Raw genomic sequence first — 22,695 nt, 5'->3', positions numbered from 1 at the left:
TATATGAGGAAACTGAGGTTCAAAAGTGTCCAAGGCTACCACACTAAGTGATAAGGCTGATATTTGAATTCAAGTCTGATTCTATAGCCTATGTCCTTCCCTGCATCTCTAAGTGATAGAAATGCTCTGAGACAATGACAATCCTCAGGTTCCTCGCTGCAAATGAAATCTCAAAGAAAAAGCAAAACCAGGATACGTAATTAAAAAGTAGACTGACATAAAGATGCCCACACAGAGAGAACACTGTGGAACTGAAGCATGTTCATAGAGCAGCATCCCTCCCTGTCTTCAGGCTCACAAGCATAATTCTCTCTCTCTCTCTCTCTCTCTCTCTCTCACACACACACACACACACACACACACACACACACACACACTCACACGCCCAGATTTCTTTAGGAACTGGAATATTATTTTTACTTAATATTATCTGGCCACATAAACATTATAATTAGAGAGTCCAAAGAAGCCATACTCATCCTCCAAGTCTCCACTTACCACTTCGAGAGTTACCACTGACTACTAACCTTTCTGCTAGACCCAAGGTTCAATGTTAGGAAATGAACTTTCTGGTCTCCCAGGACTTGTTGACAGCTTTTATCTAAGAACTTCACTTCAACATTCCATCTAACCTTCTGCTTACAGATATGAGGAAATGTGCTATAAGGGAATAAAAAGTTCTAAACACTTCAGGAAACCAACACCAGAACGCTGTTACCTCATACACATTCCAGCTTACACCTATGCTCCTGAACCTAACTCCTGCAGGCACCCAAACTTACATTCTGCATTTGAGTAGCACTTACCGTTTGTTTTGAAGATTTATTTTTTAGAGAGAAGGGAGGGAGAAAGAAAGGGAGGGAAACATCAATGTGTAAGAGAAACATCTATCAGCTGCCTTTTGTATGCCTCCAACTGGGAACCTGGCCCACAACCCAGGCATGTGACCTAACCGGGAATGGAACCGGCAACCCCTTGGTTAGAGGGACAGCACTGAACTCACTGAGCGACCCCAGTCAGAGCCACTTACTGTTTTTTGAGAACTTTCTCAAACATACCTCATTTGATCTTCAAAAGGGGAATTTATGTTATACAAGGCAGACATTATTCATTTCATTTTACATTTACACAAGTTGTTTGCTTTCCACTACTGTTTACAAGAACGAGCACCACTGTGACTCAGGGTTCTAACCGCCCTGCTACTTCCCACACCCATGGCTTAAATCTTTGGACTCTCAAGATCAGCTGGTGTCCCTGAGGTCAAGATATCTGAAGGATGAACTTAAGTTCTCCAAGGATTCCAGAGTCCCCTAAAATAAGGAAACCACTCTTCCTTAAGAGTGGATAATGAAAGGCAGCAATAACACGCAATGGCAGCACCTGCTGCAAGCTTCCCCCTGGACGGCAGGGGCTCAATGTTCCCCAGGGGACTTGGCCATGTCCTGTGGGGGCTGAACTCAGTCCAGACATTTGCTAAAACATTTACCATGTACCCAGGAGACACTATGGGGATCACAACGACCTGAACGAGGTTACAACTTAGCTAGATAGCATGGATCAGAGAACTAGTCAAAACAGGTGCAGTCTTTGAATGAGTAGCAAGCAGTGCCCCAGGCAACTGCTGCTCACCCTGACAAAGAACCCAGCCTTCCTGGAGAAGCTGCTCTTGGCCACTTAAATTCAATTATTGTGTATCTCTCAGTTTTTCCATTTCCCATCACAGCAGAGCTAACTTATTTTAGCTGCCTTTTTAAAAAACTTTATTTGAGAGGTGGGGGAAACATGGATTTTTGCTGTTCTAATTACTTATGCATTCATGGGTTGATTCTTTTGTGTGTCCTGACCAGAGATTGAACCTGCAACCCTGGTGTATCAAAATGAAGCTCTAACCAATTGAATTACCTGGCCAGGGCTTAGCTGCCTTTTAATATTTGCTTCATAAAATAAAAAACAGGAAATAGTAGCACGCGCGTACACACACACACACACACACACACACACACACACACACACCAGCCTTGTCCTCAATCGGGGGGACAGTCCCTAAATTCAGGAGCTTCACAAAGTAGGTAGTTCATTGGGCTCCATTTGATCTCCTTGAAGCCAAAACTCCTTGGGAAATGCTAACAGCTGCACATCTAAAATGCATTGCCCCAAATTATCTGCTTAAGAACAGTCTCTTTCTCCCCCACAGTACAGGGAAGCTGTTGCAACAGGGCTTTTGGTCATTTCTAGGACCATTTAGTCTCTGCATCTATGGAATCTGTAAACCATAACCAAAACTCTGGACAAACTCCCTGAATACACCAAGTTCTCCAGACACCCTTTTTATCACAGGAAACGTCCTTTGATGTAATTCCTCTGCATATTTAATTTAGAAATAATCACATAAGAAGACTGTAATCACTTCAAGAATCAGAGAATTTGTAACCTGCCTTTCAAAATGCTCATTATACTGGCCTATGTCTGACAGGATTTTCATATAGTCAAGCACCACTGAGCACCTGTCTCATGCCAGGTACCACAGTAAGTCCTTATAACATAAAGATAAATAAAATCCTGCCGTCCTTCTCTCACAGGTCCCTGGGTCTATAAAGAGAAAGCGACATAAATACTGTCTTAACTTACACAATGCCTGTGGTAATGCTATTTTGGTGACTTTTAGGGAAAAAAACTGCAGAGAGTCAAGGAAGGCTTCAGGAAGCAGCATGTTATTTGTTCTAGCAGTGCAAATGTACATGAGAAGTCTATTAGGCCAAGAAAAGGAGGTTCCAGTAGGCAGGCCTAGGCAAAGAGCAGAGCACATGGGAAGGATATGCTGGGTCTGAGGCAAAGGTGAAAGATAGTGCAAGGCCTTGGACCCACGCCTCAAGCGTATCTCGTGGGCAATGGGCGCCAGCAGGGGTTATGGTCAGGGAAATGACACGATGACTTGGGAATACGGAGGATAAACTGGAGAAGGGGGGGCTAAAAGCGGACACCACTTCAGAAGCTACTGCAACCAATTTAAGCAAGAGACAGCATAACTGTAATGGCAGAAGAGGTACAGAGGAGACAGAGAATCAGTAAGATGTGATGACCAACCCAAGGCAGATGCTAATGGAAAGAAAGCAGTTCATTAGGATCACACCATAATTTCTAGACCGAGCTAGAAATATATCTGGCACATAGTTGGGATTCAGTAAATATTGCTGAATGAATGAACAATGCAATTTAGACATGAAAATAAAAAGGGCAGATATGGTGGGGAACTTTCTATCAAGGCTGAACTTCAAGATTATTACTTATTCCATTAGTTCAAAACTTTGTGTACAAGAAAATCATCCTGAGCAGTTTTTGAAATGCAAATTTCCTTGGATCTTTTTAAAAGTTTAATAATTGATAATACAGATGAGCCAGGTTAGGGAGGCATAGTTCCATGAAAAAGCAAGAAACCCTCTGGTAAGATTCCATGCCCCTCCTTGCTACTTCCAAAATCAGTCTGTCATAAAATGGACCCCAAGGAGGAGTGAATCTTTGAGTGCTCTCCTGTATCCTCCTTCAGAAAGGATGTACAGACTGAGGTGTTCTAGAAGTTCCTTCTGAGCTAACATCTGGCCTCTGAAGATTCTTTCCTGAGAGACTAAAAAGTTCAGCCAGGATGTTTGAAGGCACAGTCAGGGACTGTTTTATGTCTAACCAACTTCTTTTTCCTGTTAAGTGATGAAAACTGGCAAGGTCCACACTTCAGGCCACTATTTCTCAGAGTAGTATGAGACTATCTGTAGCTGAATCAAGTTTGGATGGTTAAGAATGTTGATTCTAGGCCTCAATCCAAACATAAAAAACTGGAAGTAGAGTCTTGAGGATCTGTTATCCATTGATCCTGACAGACATCCAGGTCTGAGAACCACCCCTAATCTCTTCTGCACAAACTTTATTCTCCCAGTCAGGATTAAGCTTGTTGAGAAAACCAAGTTGTTATGGGCTGAAGTACATATCCTAATCTCTAAGGCATATCTATTATCTTAATATCTGATCCAAACTTAACAGACCTTGAATTTTATACATTTTACTGAACAAACAGCTGACCTGATCATTTTTATAAGATGAATTTGAGGACTGGCAGTGATCCTGTCAAATACTCATTTATAAAATTTCTGGTCTGGGAAGACTGGTTTCCTAGGGGTTCCTTTCCTAATTACAACCCAGTACTACTCAAAATCAACCCTTTGAATACATAATTAGAAGAGGAAATTTTCTGACCTAATACTCTGTTTTGGAATTTGAGCAGCTATATGCTGCAATGGCTAGCTCAGCGGGTATTAAAAAGATTCCCTGGATGACAATGATTCCCCTCTGAGACTACCAAACACAGGGGTAAACGCCAGTGGCCGTGTCTGTAATAAGGGACCAAGGCTTTGGTATCAGCTAGCTGGCTGATGGGGTGGGGAGACATCTGACCCAAAACTGGGCCAAAAAGATACTCTTGAAATGTGTATGGAGAGTCAAAGTAATCAGAAACCGGCGAGGCTGAGTCACCTGGGTGGTGATACAGAAGGCTCACCAGCTCAAGGCACTGAGATACCAAGCAGCCCTAGCTGTTGCCCTTTTACCACCTGAATGATGAACAGTTAAACTTTGTTTGCTTGGCTTGTTCCGAGTCCATTTCTGATGTATGCCAACAAAGGACTTAAATACAAACACATTGATACTGCTTCTGACTTGATAAAGTCTCCAAAAAAAACATCCTGGGAAAATTAGCAAGATAATTACCCAAATGTAACCCAGTAAAAGCTGCCCTCTACTGAACTCAGACTTTTTTATTTTTTTATTATTACGAGTTTTTTAAATGAGAGGACATGAGGCTGACCTTAAGCTTATCTGTAAGGCTAGTAGGCTGATAAATTCAGATTTCAAACCTGTCAAAATATACTTCAAGAAAATTTAAAAGCACAGATTTCTACTCACTGGGCTCACTTCTCTATAATTTCACCACACTACCTGCAAAGTAGACACACAATTATTTTTGGGCTTAGTAAAGTTCAAAAAACGGAAGACAATTTGTCACTACAGTGTACAGTATTGAACATTCTTTCCTGAGTGGTAGTCCCAAGTTTTACTAGCTATTTGCTTTAGCTTTTCGGCAAGTACAACTAAGGTTAAGACTGTAATTGTCACCTATTTTATCTTCGAACACCATTAACTGCCTGCCCTATACCCTAGTCACTAATTCAGTAATTTTCAGAACGATCCTTCAAATACAACAATAGTTTTCTTCTCAATCCATCACCTAGTATTGACTACTAATATGAGAGCAAGGATGTTCTAGACTTCCCGGATGAGGAAATGGGAACAAATAAAGTATGTCTAGAATAGATTGTGAACACACACAGCCTGATGGAAAGATGATCAGAATGAGAGGGGGTGAGGAAGTGTGGGCTCAATGGTTAAAAAAAAGCAGAAGGTAGTATAACAGGGTTTGTGGTTGTATATGTGTCCATGGCATCCTGCCCTCTTCCTACCACAGCATGTAAGCACTCATCACACTGCCGTAATTTGTTTATCCAACCTCCAAACTCTAACTTCTGACAAAAAAGAGAAGTGCTGTATGCTTCTTTGTTTTCCCAAAGCCTGCCTGGCACAATGACTAGTAATAGGAGGTTCTTCATGAGTATTTCTGGGTCAATGAATGTATGAATTAACAAATGGATGAATGCAAGATCTAATGAACAGAATCAGAAAGAAGAGGGAGGAATGTAATACAATGCTTTGCATTGTAACCTTAAATAAGAGAGAAATTCAAGAGGTAGATAAAGATATAGCTGTATACACGCACACATACCTACAGCACCATACATTTAAAAAAGGCCAACAACAGTGGAGGCCAACCCAATGTTCCAAAAGCAATGTTCAGATATTCTGAACCAATGTTTTTCTTTCCAGATGCTGGTGAAAACCTCACAGAAAAAACTTGCATAAATCTAGTCTATGTGAGTATCAATTAAAATGACACTCACTTCAAGTGGGTAAATCTAAAAATATCCCTGTGAGGACAAATGACATCCGTGCAGATCGCTGTGAACACTGAGCAGCCAGCCCCACAGCAACTTGTGGTAAAAGAGACTGTTGGTTTGTCAGGGGAAGTCAGTGTGGGGAAATGTCACAGGCTAGGCTAAATGTGACATTGATCATACCATAACCAAAGATTACAGAAAACAAAAGTGAAATAAAACAAACCTAAGTTATCACTTCCTAGTAGTCAATCTACTTATATGAAAATGCCCAACGTTACAATTTTATACTGTACAGCCTTCAAGGGAAATGGCAGATAACAATAATTTCATTTTCCTAATGCTCAGCAAGCACTAGAATATTCATTTTCTTCAGCAACAGAATTGGTACAGAGCAAGGAAAACTAAATGTTCAATTTTACACTTATCTTTAGATTTCACTACACATAATTAAATTATTGTTCCTTAAGTAAATCATAAAGTAGAAAGCAGCACACTAGAGACCCTAACTAGTTTCCACAACCCCCACATCGTTCCTGTGACCAAACTTGTTTTGAACTATTGCAGCTCTACAAAATTGAATGGTTCTCATTCCTTTACTTCTCTTCATTGCTTCTCCCTTCATTATTTCAAATTGCAGAATAATGCCTTGTAATGAAGCTTTCTGATATCTTTCCCTGTGATGATTACAATATGCCCAGTTCTAATCTATTTGTATGCAAGGTGACAGATGATAAATGTTACAGGGAACATTTAACCTGACTGGACTCTCAAAAGAAACACATAAGTAAAATTTAAAAAATGCAATTAATCATGAAAGATACTAAGAAATTACTTAAGTCGACCGTTGCGTAATGGCTATACCTATCAGCATATAAAAATTCTAGCTGAATGTTCATGACAACTCTGCTGTGAAATGCAGTAAGATTTTCAAATAACTAATAACTGTACATTGAACTATTCAAAATACTGTTTTTCAAAAAAAAACTACGGTGCATTTTACATACTGTAAAAATAACCCTTTTGTACTGTACAGTTTTGACCACACAATCATGTAACCACCACCATAATCAAGATACCTAACTAGATCACTCCCCAAAACACCCCTATAACTCCTTTGTGGTCAATCCTTTTCTCCCATCCCCTGCCAACTGCTAATCTGTTTTCTGTCCCTTAGACTTGCCTACTCTAGAATGTCATATAAATAGAACCATATAGCATGTACCTTTTTGAATATGGCCTCTCACTCACATAATGCATTTGAGATTTACCAATTATTGCTGCAGCACCCTGTGAGACTTGCAACAAGGCCGGCACTGGACAGCTCAACCCTTGATCCTATCTCCAGGAATATGTGTCCTAGCCTCTTTTTCTCCACCTGAATAAATCTAGCTTTTGCCCTCAAACAAACAAAAAAAAAAATCAATATCGTTGTAGGTATCAATAGTTTATTCTTTGGTGTTAAGTAGTATACCACTGTATGGATGTACCAAAGTCTTTTCATTCATATGTCAACTGAAAGGTATCTGGGTTATTTCCAGTCTGGGGCAATTACAAATAAAGCTACCTAAAACATCTGTGTACAGACTTTTGTATGAAAAAAATTTCATTTCATTTTGTTAAAAACTTAGGAGTGGGATTTCTTAGAACTATTTCTGCAAGGTCGATTTTGCAGCTATTGTTTTTAAGACATCTTCAGTGCACTAGGAGTTTGCTATTAAAAATAAATCCTTCCTTAAATTATTTTACAAAGTGGTGATAATTTAACTGTTTCATAAATACAGATTTTCATACATGGGAGTTGCATTTACTTACACTCGTGAAAATTCAAACTATTCATTTATTCACAACATAACATTTTAAACTATGCATATCTTTGATAAACCACATATAACCTAAACTATAATTCAGATGTTTTACTAGTATTCCTCCTAGTGTTGGCCATGGGAAAGTGATGGGGGAAAAGAGGAGAGGGCAGTGACACTTACCTTTTCCAAGTGCCACTTTACATACCTCATCTCATTTAATCCTCACAATTAGGTGAGGTATATGGCATTGTACTACCAAGAAAAACAGGGCTTAGAGAAGATAAGCAATTTACCTACAGTTACAGAGTGACAGGCACAGACAAAAGTTCATGTCTGTCTCACACGACCAGGCTCTTTTTATTTTATTTTTGGACAACAACTCCAAAAAACGTTAATGCTGAGTTTATGTAGTTTTCAGGGCTATGCAAGTAGGAATTTCGTAAGTACATGTAGAAGGTAATGATGATTCTTCCACATGCTATCATACATGAAGATATCAAGCTTTTTATTACAAGTAGCCATAATATTACATTATGATCATAAATATGTTTTTAAGGAACATGTTCTCATCCTAAGTTTTCTAGGATAAGAGAATTGTGTGGGTAACCTATATTGGTGGTGATCACTGATAATCATAAGCAACTCTGAAATAAACCGGGAAACCTGATTGTTTGGCTCAATTTCACATATGAAAGGTACACCGTCTAACAAGTTTCCATGAAAACCCTATGTAGTAAGTATTTTCAGTGACGACTATCACTTTAGTCCAGACACCAGTAGAATATAATTTCCTTTGCGACATTCTGACTTTATTTGGGGCTCTATCTATTCACTGACCCAGCCGTCAGGAACTGATGTCATGACTCTTCCAGTCAAAATTACAGCTGTGAGACTGGGAACAAATGAACATATTCCTGTAGTTTGCAGGTCTAGGGAAAGACATGTTAAACTCCGCTCATCTTCCTCTCATCTCACCCCCACCCCCCGCAAAAGAATGTCAGTCAGTATCACAGACGAATTAAGTTGGAATTTTAAATTTGTACCAATTGTGCTAATTCCCTGGGATAGAAGTCCTTCAAGCTGCGTATTACCTAGTTAAATTCAGGAACAAGCCAGATGAATTACACCCAGCAGAAATTGAAGGTCACTGCTCTTACTTTAATTTCACAGCTAATAACAAGCACCTACAGGCCTAAAGTTCACCACCTAAACACCCGCAAAAACCTAAAATGAAAGGGTTTATTATGAAGAAGTCTGATAAGCAAAGTACCTGCTTTAGAAAGCAAGCTTTAGAAAAGAGGGTGCAGGCTGCCTTACCAAAAACAAGATAATTCAAGGATTAAAATAAATTTGGTTTCAGTGAAATTCTGCAACTTTTGTCATCTGAGTGGGTTGCACATATATTAATATACAGGGTGACACAAGAGTAGGTTTACAGTTGTTCATATGAGAAATAATACAATTAAAAATAGTAATAGTAAAAACTGTTTCAGGGAGGGGGCTATATGGGGACTAAATGGTAATGGAAAAAATATAATAAAGATTACATATTTAAAAAATAAAAATAACTGTTTCATGTACTGACAAATGTAACCTCCTTTTGACCCACCCTGAATACAGAGCCCCCCTGTACATTCAAACCACTAAACATTCTCTCAAGTGAACTCAATTTTTCTTCACAAATTTTTGTAAGAATGCTGCCCATGAAACTGAACCACTTTCCACTCCACTATAAGAAATGGGACTTTTTTTTTTCCCTTCGAAGGCTGAGTTCCCTTAGTCACATAAAAATTCTTTGCAGTGTGAAAAGAAATGACTGTCTCAGGTTTGGAAAATGATGATTCATTAAGGAAGAGACAGTTCACCTGAGTAACAAAGCCACAAGAGCTTTGCCTTTGGGTCCACAAAGTACCTAACAGATATAGATCCAAAGGCCATTGTTCCCTAAGAATCATAAACACCTGGGAAGTGTCTAAAAATATAATTTCCCATAGGGAAGGCTTAAATGAACCCTGTGGTATTGGCCTGGAGTTGAAAGTCTCCACGGACAGATACACAAATAGAGATGTGTGCTTATGCTTGGGCTAGAATACACATTTAATATCTGGGCGCTCTCTGCTAAGAAGATATATCATGAAGAATACTCTAGAAACACTAATCATATCTAGAAAACAGATCTTGGTTTCTAAATACCATTCTCCAATAAAAAGAGCCAGGACTACTTGGAGAAGTTGTTGATCCCAGGGCTTGGGGGTGGGAAAATATAAGATGATGCTGAGCATCTAATAGAGCCAGAAAGTAAGAAAATACTCAAAATAAAAAGTACAAGAGCATGTTAAATAAGCATAGAAGCCAAAATGAAACAGCTCCAAAAGGCAAATGCTAGAACAATGTAGGCAACAAAATAATGATAGCCTACATACTAAAATATTCATGAGTCCACAGTGATATAAATTAAATTAATAAATAAGTAGGGAAAAGAGACGGCTTTCTCTTAAAAGGTGAATTCTAATTAATAAGTAAAGAATGAGGGAAATAGAATCATAGTAATAATTGTGGCAGGCAATGGATGTTAAAGAGGATTAAAGTTTGAGGAGAAATAGGATGTCTGCATATTCTCAAAGTATCTTTCCCAAGGTATTTATTCGTTACAAAAGGTCAAATAGTAAACTTTACAGTAGAGAAACCTACAGACACCACCTGCATCAAGTGATCTAGGGAAACCTCACCAGTAATAAGAGGCACCAACATCAGGAACCCCCTTCCTGATGATTCACTCAAAAGGGCACATCACATACGATTTTCTTGCCAAAAACGCATGACCTCCTCCTAATGAGGAGACATCAGACAAACTCAAATTGGAGAAAATTCTACAAAATAACTGACTAGTACCCACTGAAAGTATTAAGACTGAAGAACTGTCACTGACTGGAAGTCTACAGTGACATGACAACTCAATGCAAGGTGGGATTCTGGACGGGGTCCTGAAACAGGAAAAGGACTTCAGCAGAAAGCATCTGAATACATCTAAATAAAGTGTGTAGTTTAGTTTTAAAAACAAAAACAATTCCTAGGCTCCGCTACCCTCTGCAATTCTGATTCAGTTTGTCTAGGAAATGTTTTATATTTAAAGCTCAGCGAGGGTTCCAGTGATTGGAGTTGAAAACCAATGTCCTTGGGAATCACCATCCTTGGCTGCCACTAGAATGACAGAGGAGCTCTGAGGAATCCCAGAGCCCAGAACCCCCCACCCCGGATTACAGATGCAAATACTTTTTTAAGCCCCCAGGTGGCTCCCAAAATAGCAGCTTATCAAGCTATGTCTGATGATCACAGGGAAGTGGATCAATTCCCAGTACACCCTTGAAAGCCTCAGTGGCAGGGGAGTGAAGAGAACTGGCTGCTCCTCTCCTGCCCCGCATCCTCGGAATGAATTCCTTTTCTAATTTGAATCTTATGCCTGAATATAAATCGGTAATGGTTATGACTCCATGCTTTATTAGAATATAAAAGAGAGATGATGACAAATAACTTTTATAATCTCAGTTATCACCCTTGACCTGGAGATAGCCCTTCTATTTGAATTTAAGTGTAAGTCTCAGAGATAAGTCTCAGAGAATGCAGCAACATCCTAGAAATTACACAGCTCTCCCTACAGGTTTTCCTGGGATTTAGGCAAATTTCTGATGAAGGCCTTTTCTACACAGATAGGGGCTAGGGTGAAGATAGCAAAGTAAGGGCACACAAAATTCTAAGCATGATTTCATCACAGTTAAAACAATATTCTAATACAACAAGACCAGCATATTGTAATTTCTACTCCTTGAAAAATACATTTCCCAAATGTCTTAAGAAAGTAAAAGAACTTAGACAATGGTTCTAAGGTTATGCAACGGACTTCAAAGAAGAGAAAAAAATATTTTTCTGGAACAAGCAGCAAAAGAGTAAAAAAAAAAAATTATTTTTCTCTACTTTCAATGAAATAAGTACCATACAACACACGCAAAACTTATCTACTCTAGAATTTTTCTTCAGTAGAATTGGGTTGTTTTCAACATTCAATACCTAACGTATGATTGTAAAACAAATTGTATAAAAAGTGTTTTTCCAAAAGAGGTAATATTTTTATTTAGATTCTTTCTGATAGCTATGTCCAATTCCTCTAGCCTCCCCCGACACCTGACTTCTTGAGACACCTAATGACAGTTATGAGACTAGGACTTTTATTTTTTCCCACAAAACTGACTGACCATCACCTGGATCAGGTCTGTAACACTGGGCTTTTCCTAACTGACGGAGTGAAACTGCTCAGCTATCTGGGAGTATATATAATTAGTATCTGGGCAACTAAAGAGGTACTGAATAGTATTTATACAGCTATCTGTTGGATATCTGTCCAGTTATGTTACTCATAAAATCAGGACAGCAAACAAATGAGACATTTTACTACATGCAAACAAATAAAAAAATTGTAAGCATCTAAGCAGACTCAGTGTGGCAAAAAAAAAAAAAAAATTTGCTGAATGAAGAGAATTTTGTTTTCTTTAGACTGTTAAGTGCATACACTCTAAAGTACTATGGAGCAGTTGTATATGCATGTATTTTAATTGTAAGCTATTTCCAAGTCTTTCTGAAAACAGATGAGGGCATAAATATAAAAATGGATAATAATTTTCAAACAGTCTAGACAAAATTCTGGCCATATCCTCTAAGTTACTCTTCCCCAAGTACCTGAGCTCATCTTCAGTATCAGGATTAAAAGAAGCAAGCAATTTGTGAAAACACAAAGAGTCTAACAGAATTTACTCCCCCAAACTACAAAACTAGTAACACTACCACATTTCTGTGAGGAAATAAAATTCTATGCAACTAAATATTTAATCAGTTTTGTAAACACTGTCCATGCTGGGCTGGAGGAAAAGTGTTTGGTTTTGGACCTATTCACCCAGTGCTGCCCTAAAACTTGCACAGCAGGGAGTAATGATGAATGTGCTGGGAAATGGGAGGGTTTCCTAACTCAGTATAAAGCACAGTGCCCCAAGCCACACACTCCACCTCCAGGGTGACCTGCTATCTTCTACCACTGTTTCTGTTAACTAAATCTTGCTGTAAATAACAATACAACATTCTCTCTGGAAAAAATGTGAGCTTTTGGGACTCAACCATACAGATGCTCAGATCTCTTGATAAGGAGATCAGAGGGCAAGGATGGAGAAGCACTGCCTCAGGGCTTCCTAGAGTCCCTGACAGCAGGCGAAAATGTGAAGATCCAACCCAGGCCAAGTCTCACTTCTGTCTCTAATAAGAATGGCCCTTCTACCTCTCAACAACAGAAAGATTCAATTCTAGAAGCTTTTCTTAGGATTACAAGTTTGGCTAAGAACTCCTGTAGTCCTTCTGCTCTAATTTTAAAAACTGCAATCATGGTAATTTAAAATAAGTGATGGCAAATAAGGCCAGGAGATTATTTTGTAACTTCAGGGTACCTGAATATGAAACGATTTGGCCTTTTTCTTGCCAAATAAAGGAGTTATCTTCTTTTGTTTAGAATTTATGGAAACATGACTTTTTTATTTTATTTTTTAAAAATCCTCACCCAAGGATATGCTTTTGTTGATTTTTAGAAAGAGAGGAAGGAGTGTGTAGGCCGGAGAGAAACAGCGATGTTGAGAAAGAAATACCAAACAGCTGCCTCCCTCCATGACCCAGAATCCAGGGGTCTCACTGACAATCATTTTGGTGTATGGGGACAACGCTCCAATCAACTGAGCCACCTGGCAAGGGCTGGAAATGTGACTTTTAAAAAATTCCTAGTTTCTACCAAAGCACAGAAGCCTTTCTGTGTGTTGTTTTTTAAGTTAATACATTTACATTCCAAATGCATAAAATCATCTTTAAGACGAAGAGTTTCACCTTCTAGCAAGGTATGCCTAGTAAGTCATATGCTTCCATCAAGAGCATATGACTAGTAAGGTCACTGAGGGACTGGACCCTAAAAACCAGGATGCATCCTCTCCTCCTTGCCACAGACACATCCAGGTTATAAAATCTAACTCCTATATAATCAGTACAGCTTTTAAACAGATATCAAAGCCAGAGTACTGAACACTAGCCATTCAGAAAATCCAAGTTTCTCTTGGGGAAGAGAGGTAACCCATGGAACTTCAAGGTTCTAACATTACCATAAAAGGGAACTGATAATAAAATGCAACCTAATCAGATACCCACTGCCTCCCTTTAGAAAGCAGGAAACATTAAGAACTTTTTCCTATGATGAGTGGTTTGTGTTAGTGCTACTCACTAAATGAAATTTTAAAATACTTCATATCAACTATGTTCACTATTCTCCTTTCTGACCTTTATAACAAAAATCCATGAACCCACCTATACATACTGTCTACACTATTAAAATGGAAATTTCAAAAGTAAATTGCTTTTCAGTTGCACCTGACTTCTATTCATACTCAAATGTCCAGTTCCACCAATTCCCAAGAACCCTGAAAAAGTACTTTTACCAACAGATCCAAAAGCAAAAACACACAAAATGTGATTAACGTTTTTAAAAGGTGATAAAAATTTTTTTAAACTAAAATCAACCTGATTATGAGCCACGGATTTTAAAAACTAATTTTTGTCGTGTTTATTTCATACTTGTTTTCATAAAAACATATTCCTATAATTTTCTTTAAAAATACCTTTACCTCATTGCATTTACTTTATTTTTAAAGGAAAAGGTTCCGTAGGTAGGGTGAAATAATATTGTCTAATTCAACTGATTTTGTTTCCTTGATGCAGACTTCTAGAACTTAACACTGTTTATAAGACTTGTTTTATATCTCTTGTATGAGAGAAAACTATAAATTAAAAAAAAACTCAGACATCCAAATAAAAACACATATATAAAAAATGCAAATAAAGAATATTTTAAAAACTCAAACAGTATGCATTTCCTCACATCCTTTAAGCTTAAAAACATTTATTTTTGTTTGTAGTCATAGGAGAAAAAAGAATGCAGTCACACTTCTCTATTATGTATCAGTTAAAGTGTTAGTATCAAAATACTGGTTTAGTTTTCAAAAAATTTTGACCAGAACAGTAAAAACCTTAAAACTTTTAAATGTTTTTTATTCCTCAACTATTGTACCCAGATGCAAACAGAATGTAAAACCAGATACATTTAGATTGAAACTCATTAAAAAAAAATTCTCAGTTTAACTTTACTTTCTTTTTTCTAGGCAGAAAGTTATTGTTAACTCATAAATGGAAAAGGTAGAAAGATGATATAGCGTGAATGAAGGAGACCACGTAGGCAAAGATTTCTGTTGAACCTTACATTTAAAAATTAATAAAATCTCTTACGACACTATATTTTCCAAAGAAAAGTCATTAGCCATTTTCTTTCGATGGATGTCTTTCCCTCTTCTTTTAGTATTACCCAGACTGAGCAAGCAAACGAAGGGCCCAGAACATGGGTGGATGTAACTCACCAGGATACCAGCAGGGGCCTTTCCACGGTAAACATCTTCAGTTTTGCTTAATGAGTCTTCGTGAACCTGCTCCTCATCTTCACTAGCATCTTCTAAGTAAAACATCTTAAAATTGAACTAGCTTATCAAGCATGTCTTTTTTCAAAGATGAAAGTACAATTCTAAATGATCAAAACGGAAAGCTGCTCTGCTGACAAACTGTTTGCAAACACAGTAATACGGTTAAAACTGAAAGGAAATGGTACTTAAAAAAAAAAAGCAATACATACGCGACTTTACCAATAAGATTTGCTCAAAATGCCTCAACCCCTTCTCTCTAAAGGAGATAAGAAAAGGGCATGGAACAGACTGTGCCATGTGTTTACGCTGATAGGTACCAAGTCCTGCCCAATCACATGACAGTCATTGCAGCTTCCATCACACAGGACAGGGATTGAGTTAATGATTCTCTAAATCAATCACATCCTCGTTTGCAGTCATAAAAACAACTATACACATGGAGAAGTAATATAAAAATTAAGGGAAAATAGTTTATGTATATTTAAATCTTCTTAAAAATAAATATTATGATGCAAATAAATATTATGATATAAATATTTTGATGCAATGTAAACCTCTTCCTCCATGTCCAACTGTAGTTCCAGATCCCTGGCATCAGATGGTGGTAAGAAAAAACTGATACTGGGATACTACCAGTGGGAAAAAATGGAAGTAGAAATGAGGTGGGGGGAAAAGGAGATTAAGGAGAAACTATATAAGAAGGTGAAGAGGGGAAGAGAAGGAAAGCAGAAGAAATAAAACTTGGAAGAGATGAGAAACCATGCAGGGGGTAACTGTAAGGAGGGTTGGTGGATGGATGAAGATATAGGGGAAGAGAAAAATGGTGGAAAACCTCATCCAGAGGAAACTGAGGCTCAGAAAGAGGCCAGGCAATTAGCCCCAGAGCACCCACTTAGGTGACACCGGACTTATGGTTCAGTGTTCCCCTCCCGATCCCCCTGACACGCCAGGTTAAGACAAGAGAAAAGTTCTAGGGGGCAGGAGGATGGAGACTGACAGGAAAGAGTTAGAAAGGCCTAACAAGAGAGGTAAGGTCCAGGAGGGCAGAGATGGGCAGGTATGACTTCTGTTCTGGCAACCTTTGCCTCAAATGCCTTTTACACAACAAGCAGCCTCAGGCCAGCTACTTTAATTTCCTGCTAGTATTGGAATTGTTTCAGTGTTTCGATTGATGACTCACAGAATGTTCTGACTGCAAGGGAGCATGTACCAAGGACCAAATGGAGGGTGAGCTCATCTTCCCAACAAGTGTTTGTTTAGTCAAGAGGCACACACCTCAAGCTTCCTCCTGAGGTAACCTGTATAGATCACCTAACCCCTCAGGCTGGTACTCCACATTCCGGTTCCAGCCTATCACCTGAGTGGCGGCTTTTCAGACATGGTAAATAGAAATCAAACTAACAATTCTTAATCATCCGTGGGATTTTTCAAAGAAAAGTGCTACTGTATATTGTCAAACTTTTTCTTTGTAGGCTAAGAATAATGGTTGAGTATCAAGAAAAATTACTTTTTACTTTTCGCAGCATCTTCATTATCTTTTTTTTAAAGGTGGGTAGAAGTTCTTGGATGCTTTTCTCCAAGACTTAAATTTTTCCAAAATCTAGTTCAAAGAATCAGAGCCAAAATGCTAGACAGAAGAGTCATAATCTTGTTTAGATTCCACAGCTGATAATGATGCTAGTAAAATATATTCTGTGTGTGTGTTTTTTTTTCTACTACTAGTTTCATTAGTATATGAGACTAGGTATAAAACACTTTTTACGAAGATGTAAGAACTTGCCCTGGCTGGTGTGACTCAGTGGACTGAGTGCCGGCCTGCAAATCAAGGAGTCACTAGTTCAATTCCTAATCAGGTTGCATGCCTGGGTGGCGGGCCATGTCCCCAGTAGGGGGTGCGCGAGAGACAACCACACATTGATGTTTCCCTCTCTCCCTCCCTTCCCCTCTGTCTAAAAATAAATAAATAAAATCTTTCTTAAAATATAAGAATTTATTTAAAAACTTCCTAACTTGAAATTTGGTTCAATAGAAATACCTTTATGACATAAATTATATTCTGATTTTAGCACAAACTATGAAAATAAACTATTCTACCCAGTGGTCATACTATGAAATAGCAACATATTTCTACTCAATTACCAATGAAGAGGTGAGAAAAATAAAGTTTTGAGTAGTTTTAAAAAAATCACAGTGAAAATATTTTTTAAAGCCTCACTTTCAAAGAATTCATCACCACCATAATTACTCTATAGTGTAGAAGAATGAACTGAAGTGCCTTCCTGCATCTTCAAGGCCACTCACGTATGACAGAGACCCCTACACAAAAGGACCAAAGCCCACCTGAAACAGTTCCCTGAGCCAGACGGGTCCTATCATCTATAATACAGTAAAGTATATGAAGTTTTCCTTCTCATATTTGGAACTACTTAAAATACACTGTTTACCTATGAAAATAATCCAAAAGTGACCAATATGTTTTCTTCAAAACCAACAGAAAATTCCTCCTGATGCCACTTAGTTTCTCCAACATTTTTAGTTTAACTGCTTATTGGCAACTGACTATCTAGTTTACTCAAGTTCCAGTGTTTCATTATATCCTCACACAATCCCAAAACGCTAAAGAGGATAGCTAGTGATTATTTTATTTGAACTGTGAATGAATTAGTAATCAAATACAAACAAGTCTTTCTAGGGTCAAAGAAGAAAAAGGTCCCCTGAGGTCAGATGGCCCAGCTTAAAGTGACCCTCACAGAGATAATCTTCTTGAAGACTTATGTTTTATCTTTAAAATTCAATACATTCTACATTCTGCTCTGATGCGTCCATGTCTTACTTTCCAAAAAAAGGACTAATTGGCTCAAGTTCAAGGGTTAATGCACAATATTTACTGTATGGCCTAGAATATCTTCATGTACATATCCCAGTCTAAGACGTTTGGGACTAAACATACTCTGACAACTAACCTTTCTGACACTAACATTCTAGGTCAAACTTTCACCAAAATATTTTGAGATCAGAGGGAAAAAAATGAGAGAACTGTTCAGCTATAGCAGTCAAACCTCTGTTTGATCATTAAGTGGGTAAAGCTAAGCAGCCCAATCAAGGAGCAGAAGAACTGTGGTTTTACACATCACAAATTCTGGACATTTCCAATAAATAAATCAAAACAAGTGGGAAACCATTTTCCCTGCTCAGAACCCCAATGGTAGCTGCCTCACTGAGTATGTGTGTGTGTACTTCTATGTCCTGTTAATGTATCTGGTTTTTTTTCAAATGTTTGTCTCTTTCTTCAATCATTTCACCCTCTGAAGAGCAGTTTGCAATGGTGCTGTTCCCACAGTGACACTCAGGAGTGACATCCTAAGTATATAAGCAAATTTATGTACTAGGACTTTGTCACCCCATTTTGTTTACATTCAAGTAATCCTGTTAAAAATGCAAGTCGTATTATCAAATTTGAAAATAGTAAACAGAAACAGATATTTTGCTATAAACTCACAAGTAACAAGAATGCACGAGAGTATTACAACACTGGGTGAGTAAAGGTACTTCAGAAAGCACACTGTTGGGTTTCTCCATTCCAGGTCAGCAGTGAGATAGCTTAAAAGAGCCAGAGAAAACTACAACAAATGAGGTGAGCAAGGGTTGATGATATCATTAACACAACTCAAAGAAAAATAAGAAAAAATTACCAGAAATTATGAGATGCACATTCTTTGACTCTTAAGTGGAACTTCCCCATTCTACAAGTTGGTTCTGCATAACATTTCTAACTAAAAAATTTCTGGGCCATTTGAAAAGCTGGTGATGATTACTTGTTTTGTTGCTGTGATTTTATCTCTTTCCAATGTTACGTATAATTTTTTTATTTTCAAAATACTGGTAATCAACTGACACTCTCCTTTCTGCTCTCTTCTTCTATCTGTATAAATGAACTGTGACTGCAGTGTTTATTAAGTATTTAGAAATCAGGAAATGAGCATTCCCTTGGATTTAGTTTCTTGGGGAACATGTAAAAATTCTATCATATAAAGTTCATACAAACAAAAATAAGTACAATAGGATATCAAGAGATAAGTGTACAAAGGACATACCCAACGGATATCCCAGATATATAACTGTGATCAACAGTGAAGACCTACTCATGTCTTACAGCTGCCACATGGAGAAGTGAGGATGTAAACCAAGGCCTGTCAGCGTTCAGAGCCTTTGCTTTAATCGTATTATTGGTGTTTAATTTAGTTTGCTTGCTATCCTATTAGTAGGCTTAAAGAAAATCCCACCCAAGAAGTTGGGATTATCATTTTAATAAAGAACCATCATGAATGCTAAGAGTCATCCAGATAAAATAGATGGCTGAGAGTATAAGTTATTGATCTGTAGCCTTAAATGGACCAATGGAACCTTGCAGCTCTGCAATGTTTCTGTGGTCAGCTTGCTCTCCCAATTGTTTCTTTTTCAAACCTCCATGTTTCTCAACCTGACTAATCTCCATCACTCTACCTTCCCCATCAGAATATGCAGCATTTCATATTCTTGTGTGCAGATTCATTTGCATTCTTCCTGAAATGAACATCAAAAATGGCTAAAATATGTTGCTATGAGAATAAGGTAAGAAATCTGCTTTTTCAATGGAGGCTCAGAGAGATTATGTGCTACATCCAAGGGTTACCAGCTAGTTTTTAAAAGTGCCAAAGCCAGGCTCAAAAGCTAATCCTTGTACTTTCAAACCTCTAGCTGTTTTCCATAGACTGTAGGACTTATTAAGGTTGGAACTCAGATTTAATGTGCTTAGGTATTTTTAAAATCTCAAATACAACAAATCTAAAAGGATAAAATATTTAGGAATAAATTTAAGCAAGGAGGTGGAAACCTGCATATTTAAAATTACAAAACATTGCTGAAAAAAACTTAAAATGACTTAACAGAAAGACATCTCATGTTCAACAATAAAAAGACAATATTGTTAAGATGTCAGTACTACCAAAATAATCTACAGATTCAATGCAATCCCTATCAAAATCCCAACACACTTATTTTTTTGCAGAAAAAGAAAGTCAATTTTAACATTGATATGGAACTGACAGGGACCAAACCATCTCGAGGATTTTTAATTTCAAAACTTATTACAAAGCTACAGTAATCAACACAGTATGGTACTGGCATAAAAATAGACATACAGACCAATGTAATAGAATTGCGAGTCCAGAAATAAACCCAAACATTTATGGCTAATTGATTTTTGATAACTGTGCCAAGTCCATTCAATGGGGAATGTGCTGAGACAGCTGGATTTCCACATATAAAAGAATGAAGTTGGATCCTACCTCACATCATACAGAAAAATAAACTGAAAATGGATCAATAATCTAAATATAGAACTAAAATCATAAAACTCTTAGGAGAAAACACAGGTGTAAATATTCATGACTTTTGATTTAGCAAATGATTTTTAGGTATGACACCAAAAGCATGAGTCACAAAAAGAAAAGGCAGATAAATTGGATTCCATCAAATTTAAAACATTTTTTTGTTTTGCATCAAAAGTACATTATCAAGAAAGTAAAAAGACAATCTACAGAATGGGAGAAAATGTTTCCAAATTATGTATCTCGAGTTTAATACCCAGAGTACTAAAAGAATTTCTACAACTCAACAATAAAAAGACAAACAACCCAAATATAACATGGACAAAAGGTTTAAATAAGCTGTGACAACCAAAAATGCCTCCAGTCATTTCTGAGTGTCCCTAGGGGCAAAACTTCTTCCAGCTGACAAGCACTGGTATGTATGTGGCCTTGTATTTGCATGTCTGTTCTGTCTACACCCTCACAAATGTTAGGGGTGGGCCAGTCAGGCACATTACTTGATTTTTAATTTAGACAGATCAAGTTTTAAAGTACAGTTCTACCACTTACTAAATATCCTCAGCACTTAACTTTTCTGAGCTTCAGTTTGACCTGAGCTTCATATGAAGCCTGGGTCATAATACCTACCAGGGAAGACTGCTTTCAGGATCCAATGAAGTGGCACCTGTAAACTACTAAATACTGATTAAGTATTAATTCCCTTCTTTTCATTAATAAACAATGTACTGAACAGCTTTAAGGCCTATGCCACATAGGTGTCTAACAGATGATTGTTTGGCTAGGATCTCTGCCATCAAGGAGCTCACTATGTAGTGAAGGACACAGGAAAGTAAACAAATGACTTTGAATCTAATTCCCACTTCAACCAACGGCTCTTTTTATCTCTGTTTTAGCTTCCCAAACCGTTTCTCTATTCTCTAAGGCCCATCCAACTCTGGTCTACCCTTTAGCCTACTTGTACGAACTGTATGAATCTAATTTACAGTCTAGCCACCAAATTGCCAAAATAAAACCAATATAGGTCAAACGAACCCTAGGGATGTACAGAATGGTCTTACGGTAGAAACTATTGGATCTAGCTGCCCACAGACCTACATCCTATACTAGGTCCAAATCAGACTGACCTCCCCAAAGAGGCAGGTAAGGCACTTCCCCCAATGTATTTCTTTCTTCCAAGTTTTGGTATAAAACTGCTAAGCAATTGTGTTATCTTTTAAATTAATCACCTCTGAAAGCTACAATAAACTGATCCCATTGATATCCCACTGTTCAGCATATTATTAATACTTTTTCTAGAAGAATTCTTTAAATTTAGGATAAAAATCACAGAATAAAAATCAGTACCATTACTATATGGTCACAACTCTTAAGCAGTACAAAGGTATATGTTTTGCATACTCACTACCCTAAACATACTTTTCCCTAACATGTAGTTTAAGACTCTGGAAGCAATTTTAAAAGAAAGTGGTATTCCAAAATGTTTTTGAGAATGACTGCATCATTGAAATGAATATATTGCCACTGAAGTAGGCAATGTGATTTGATTGCATAATTTTTTGTCATATTCTTTCACAGCACTTTTTTTTAATGACTAAAATTTATGCAATGGTCTTAAGAGTTTGCAAACTAAGACACAGGCAAAAGCCCAGATGTGTTCCAAAGAAAGAAAAATTAAGAGTTCTTTTAACTCTTCTTGAGAATTATTAGTTCTGAATCATTAGCCCTAAAACTGGTCCACACGTCATGATGATGAAAATGTTGGTCCACAAGATAGGCGCTAAGAGGTCTGGTCATGTGTGGTGCTCTGGATAATGGATGTTAGGTGGATGTCAAGGAGTCTGGATACATGAGGTAACCAGAGGGTTATCTGGGGTTTGGTATATGTCCACATGTATATCCAGACATTGATACAGGAAAGTTCAAAAATTTTAAGTTTCAGGGCTAGTTAAAACAAGAATAAAGTCTTTCCTCATACCTC

The 22,695-nt window shown here is 37.7% G+C and overlaps 1 protein-coding gene across 4 annotated transcripts in view; it reads right to left on the bottom strand.

Annotated features, from left to right (window-relative positions):
* The window catches only part of LPIN2 (lipin 2), an 89,413-nt gene that overhangs the window by 50,841 nt on the left and 15,877 nt on the right, over positions 1–22,695 (bottom strand). The window contains exon 1 of one of the 4 annotated variants that reach the window (XM_054583408.1): positions 15,289–15,603. The exons of 2 other annotated variants lie outside the window; for them this stretch is intronic. In XM_054583408.1, the coding sequence (XP_054439383.1) occupies positions 15,289–15,393 (105 nt within the window). In that variant the 5' untranslated portion in view covers positions 15,394–15,603. Of the gene's footprint in view, positions 1–15,288; positions 15,604–22,695 lie in introns of those variants that run through there. One more of the 4 variants, XM_054583411.1, reaches the window with a different exon arrangement.

The sequence above is a fragment of the Pteronotus mesoamericanus genome, unplaced genomic scaffold (assembly GCF_021234165.1).
Source record: "Pteronotus mesoamericanus isolate MK-2021 breed Mesoamerican mustached bat unplaced genomic scaffold, CSHL_Meso_final contig_74, whole genome shotgun sequence".
In the NCBI taxonomy this organism is placed as follows: Eukaryota; Metazoa; Chordata; class Mammalia; order Chiroptera; family Mormoopidae; genus Pteronotus; species Pteronotus mesoamericanus.
This window is presented reverse-complemented; position numbering and strand designations above follow the sequence as displayed.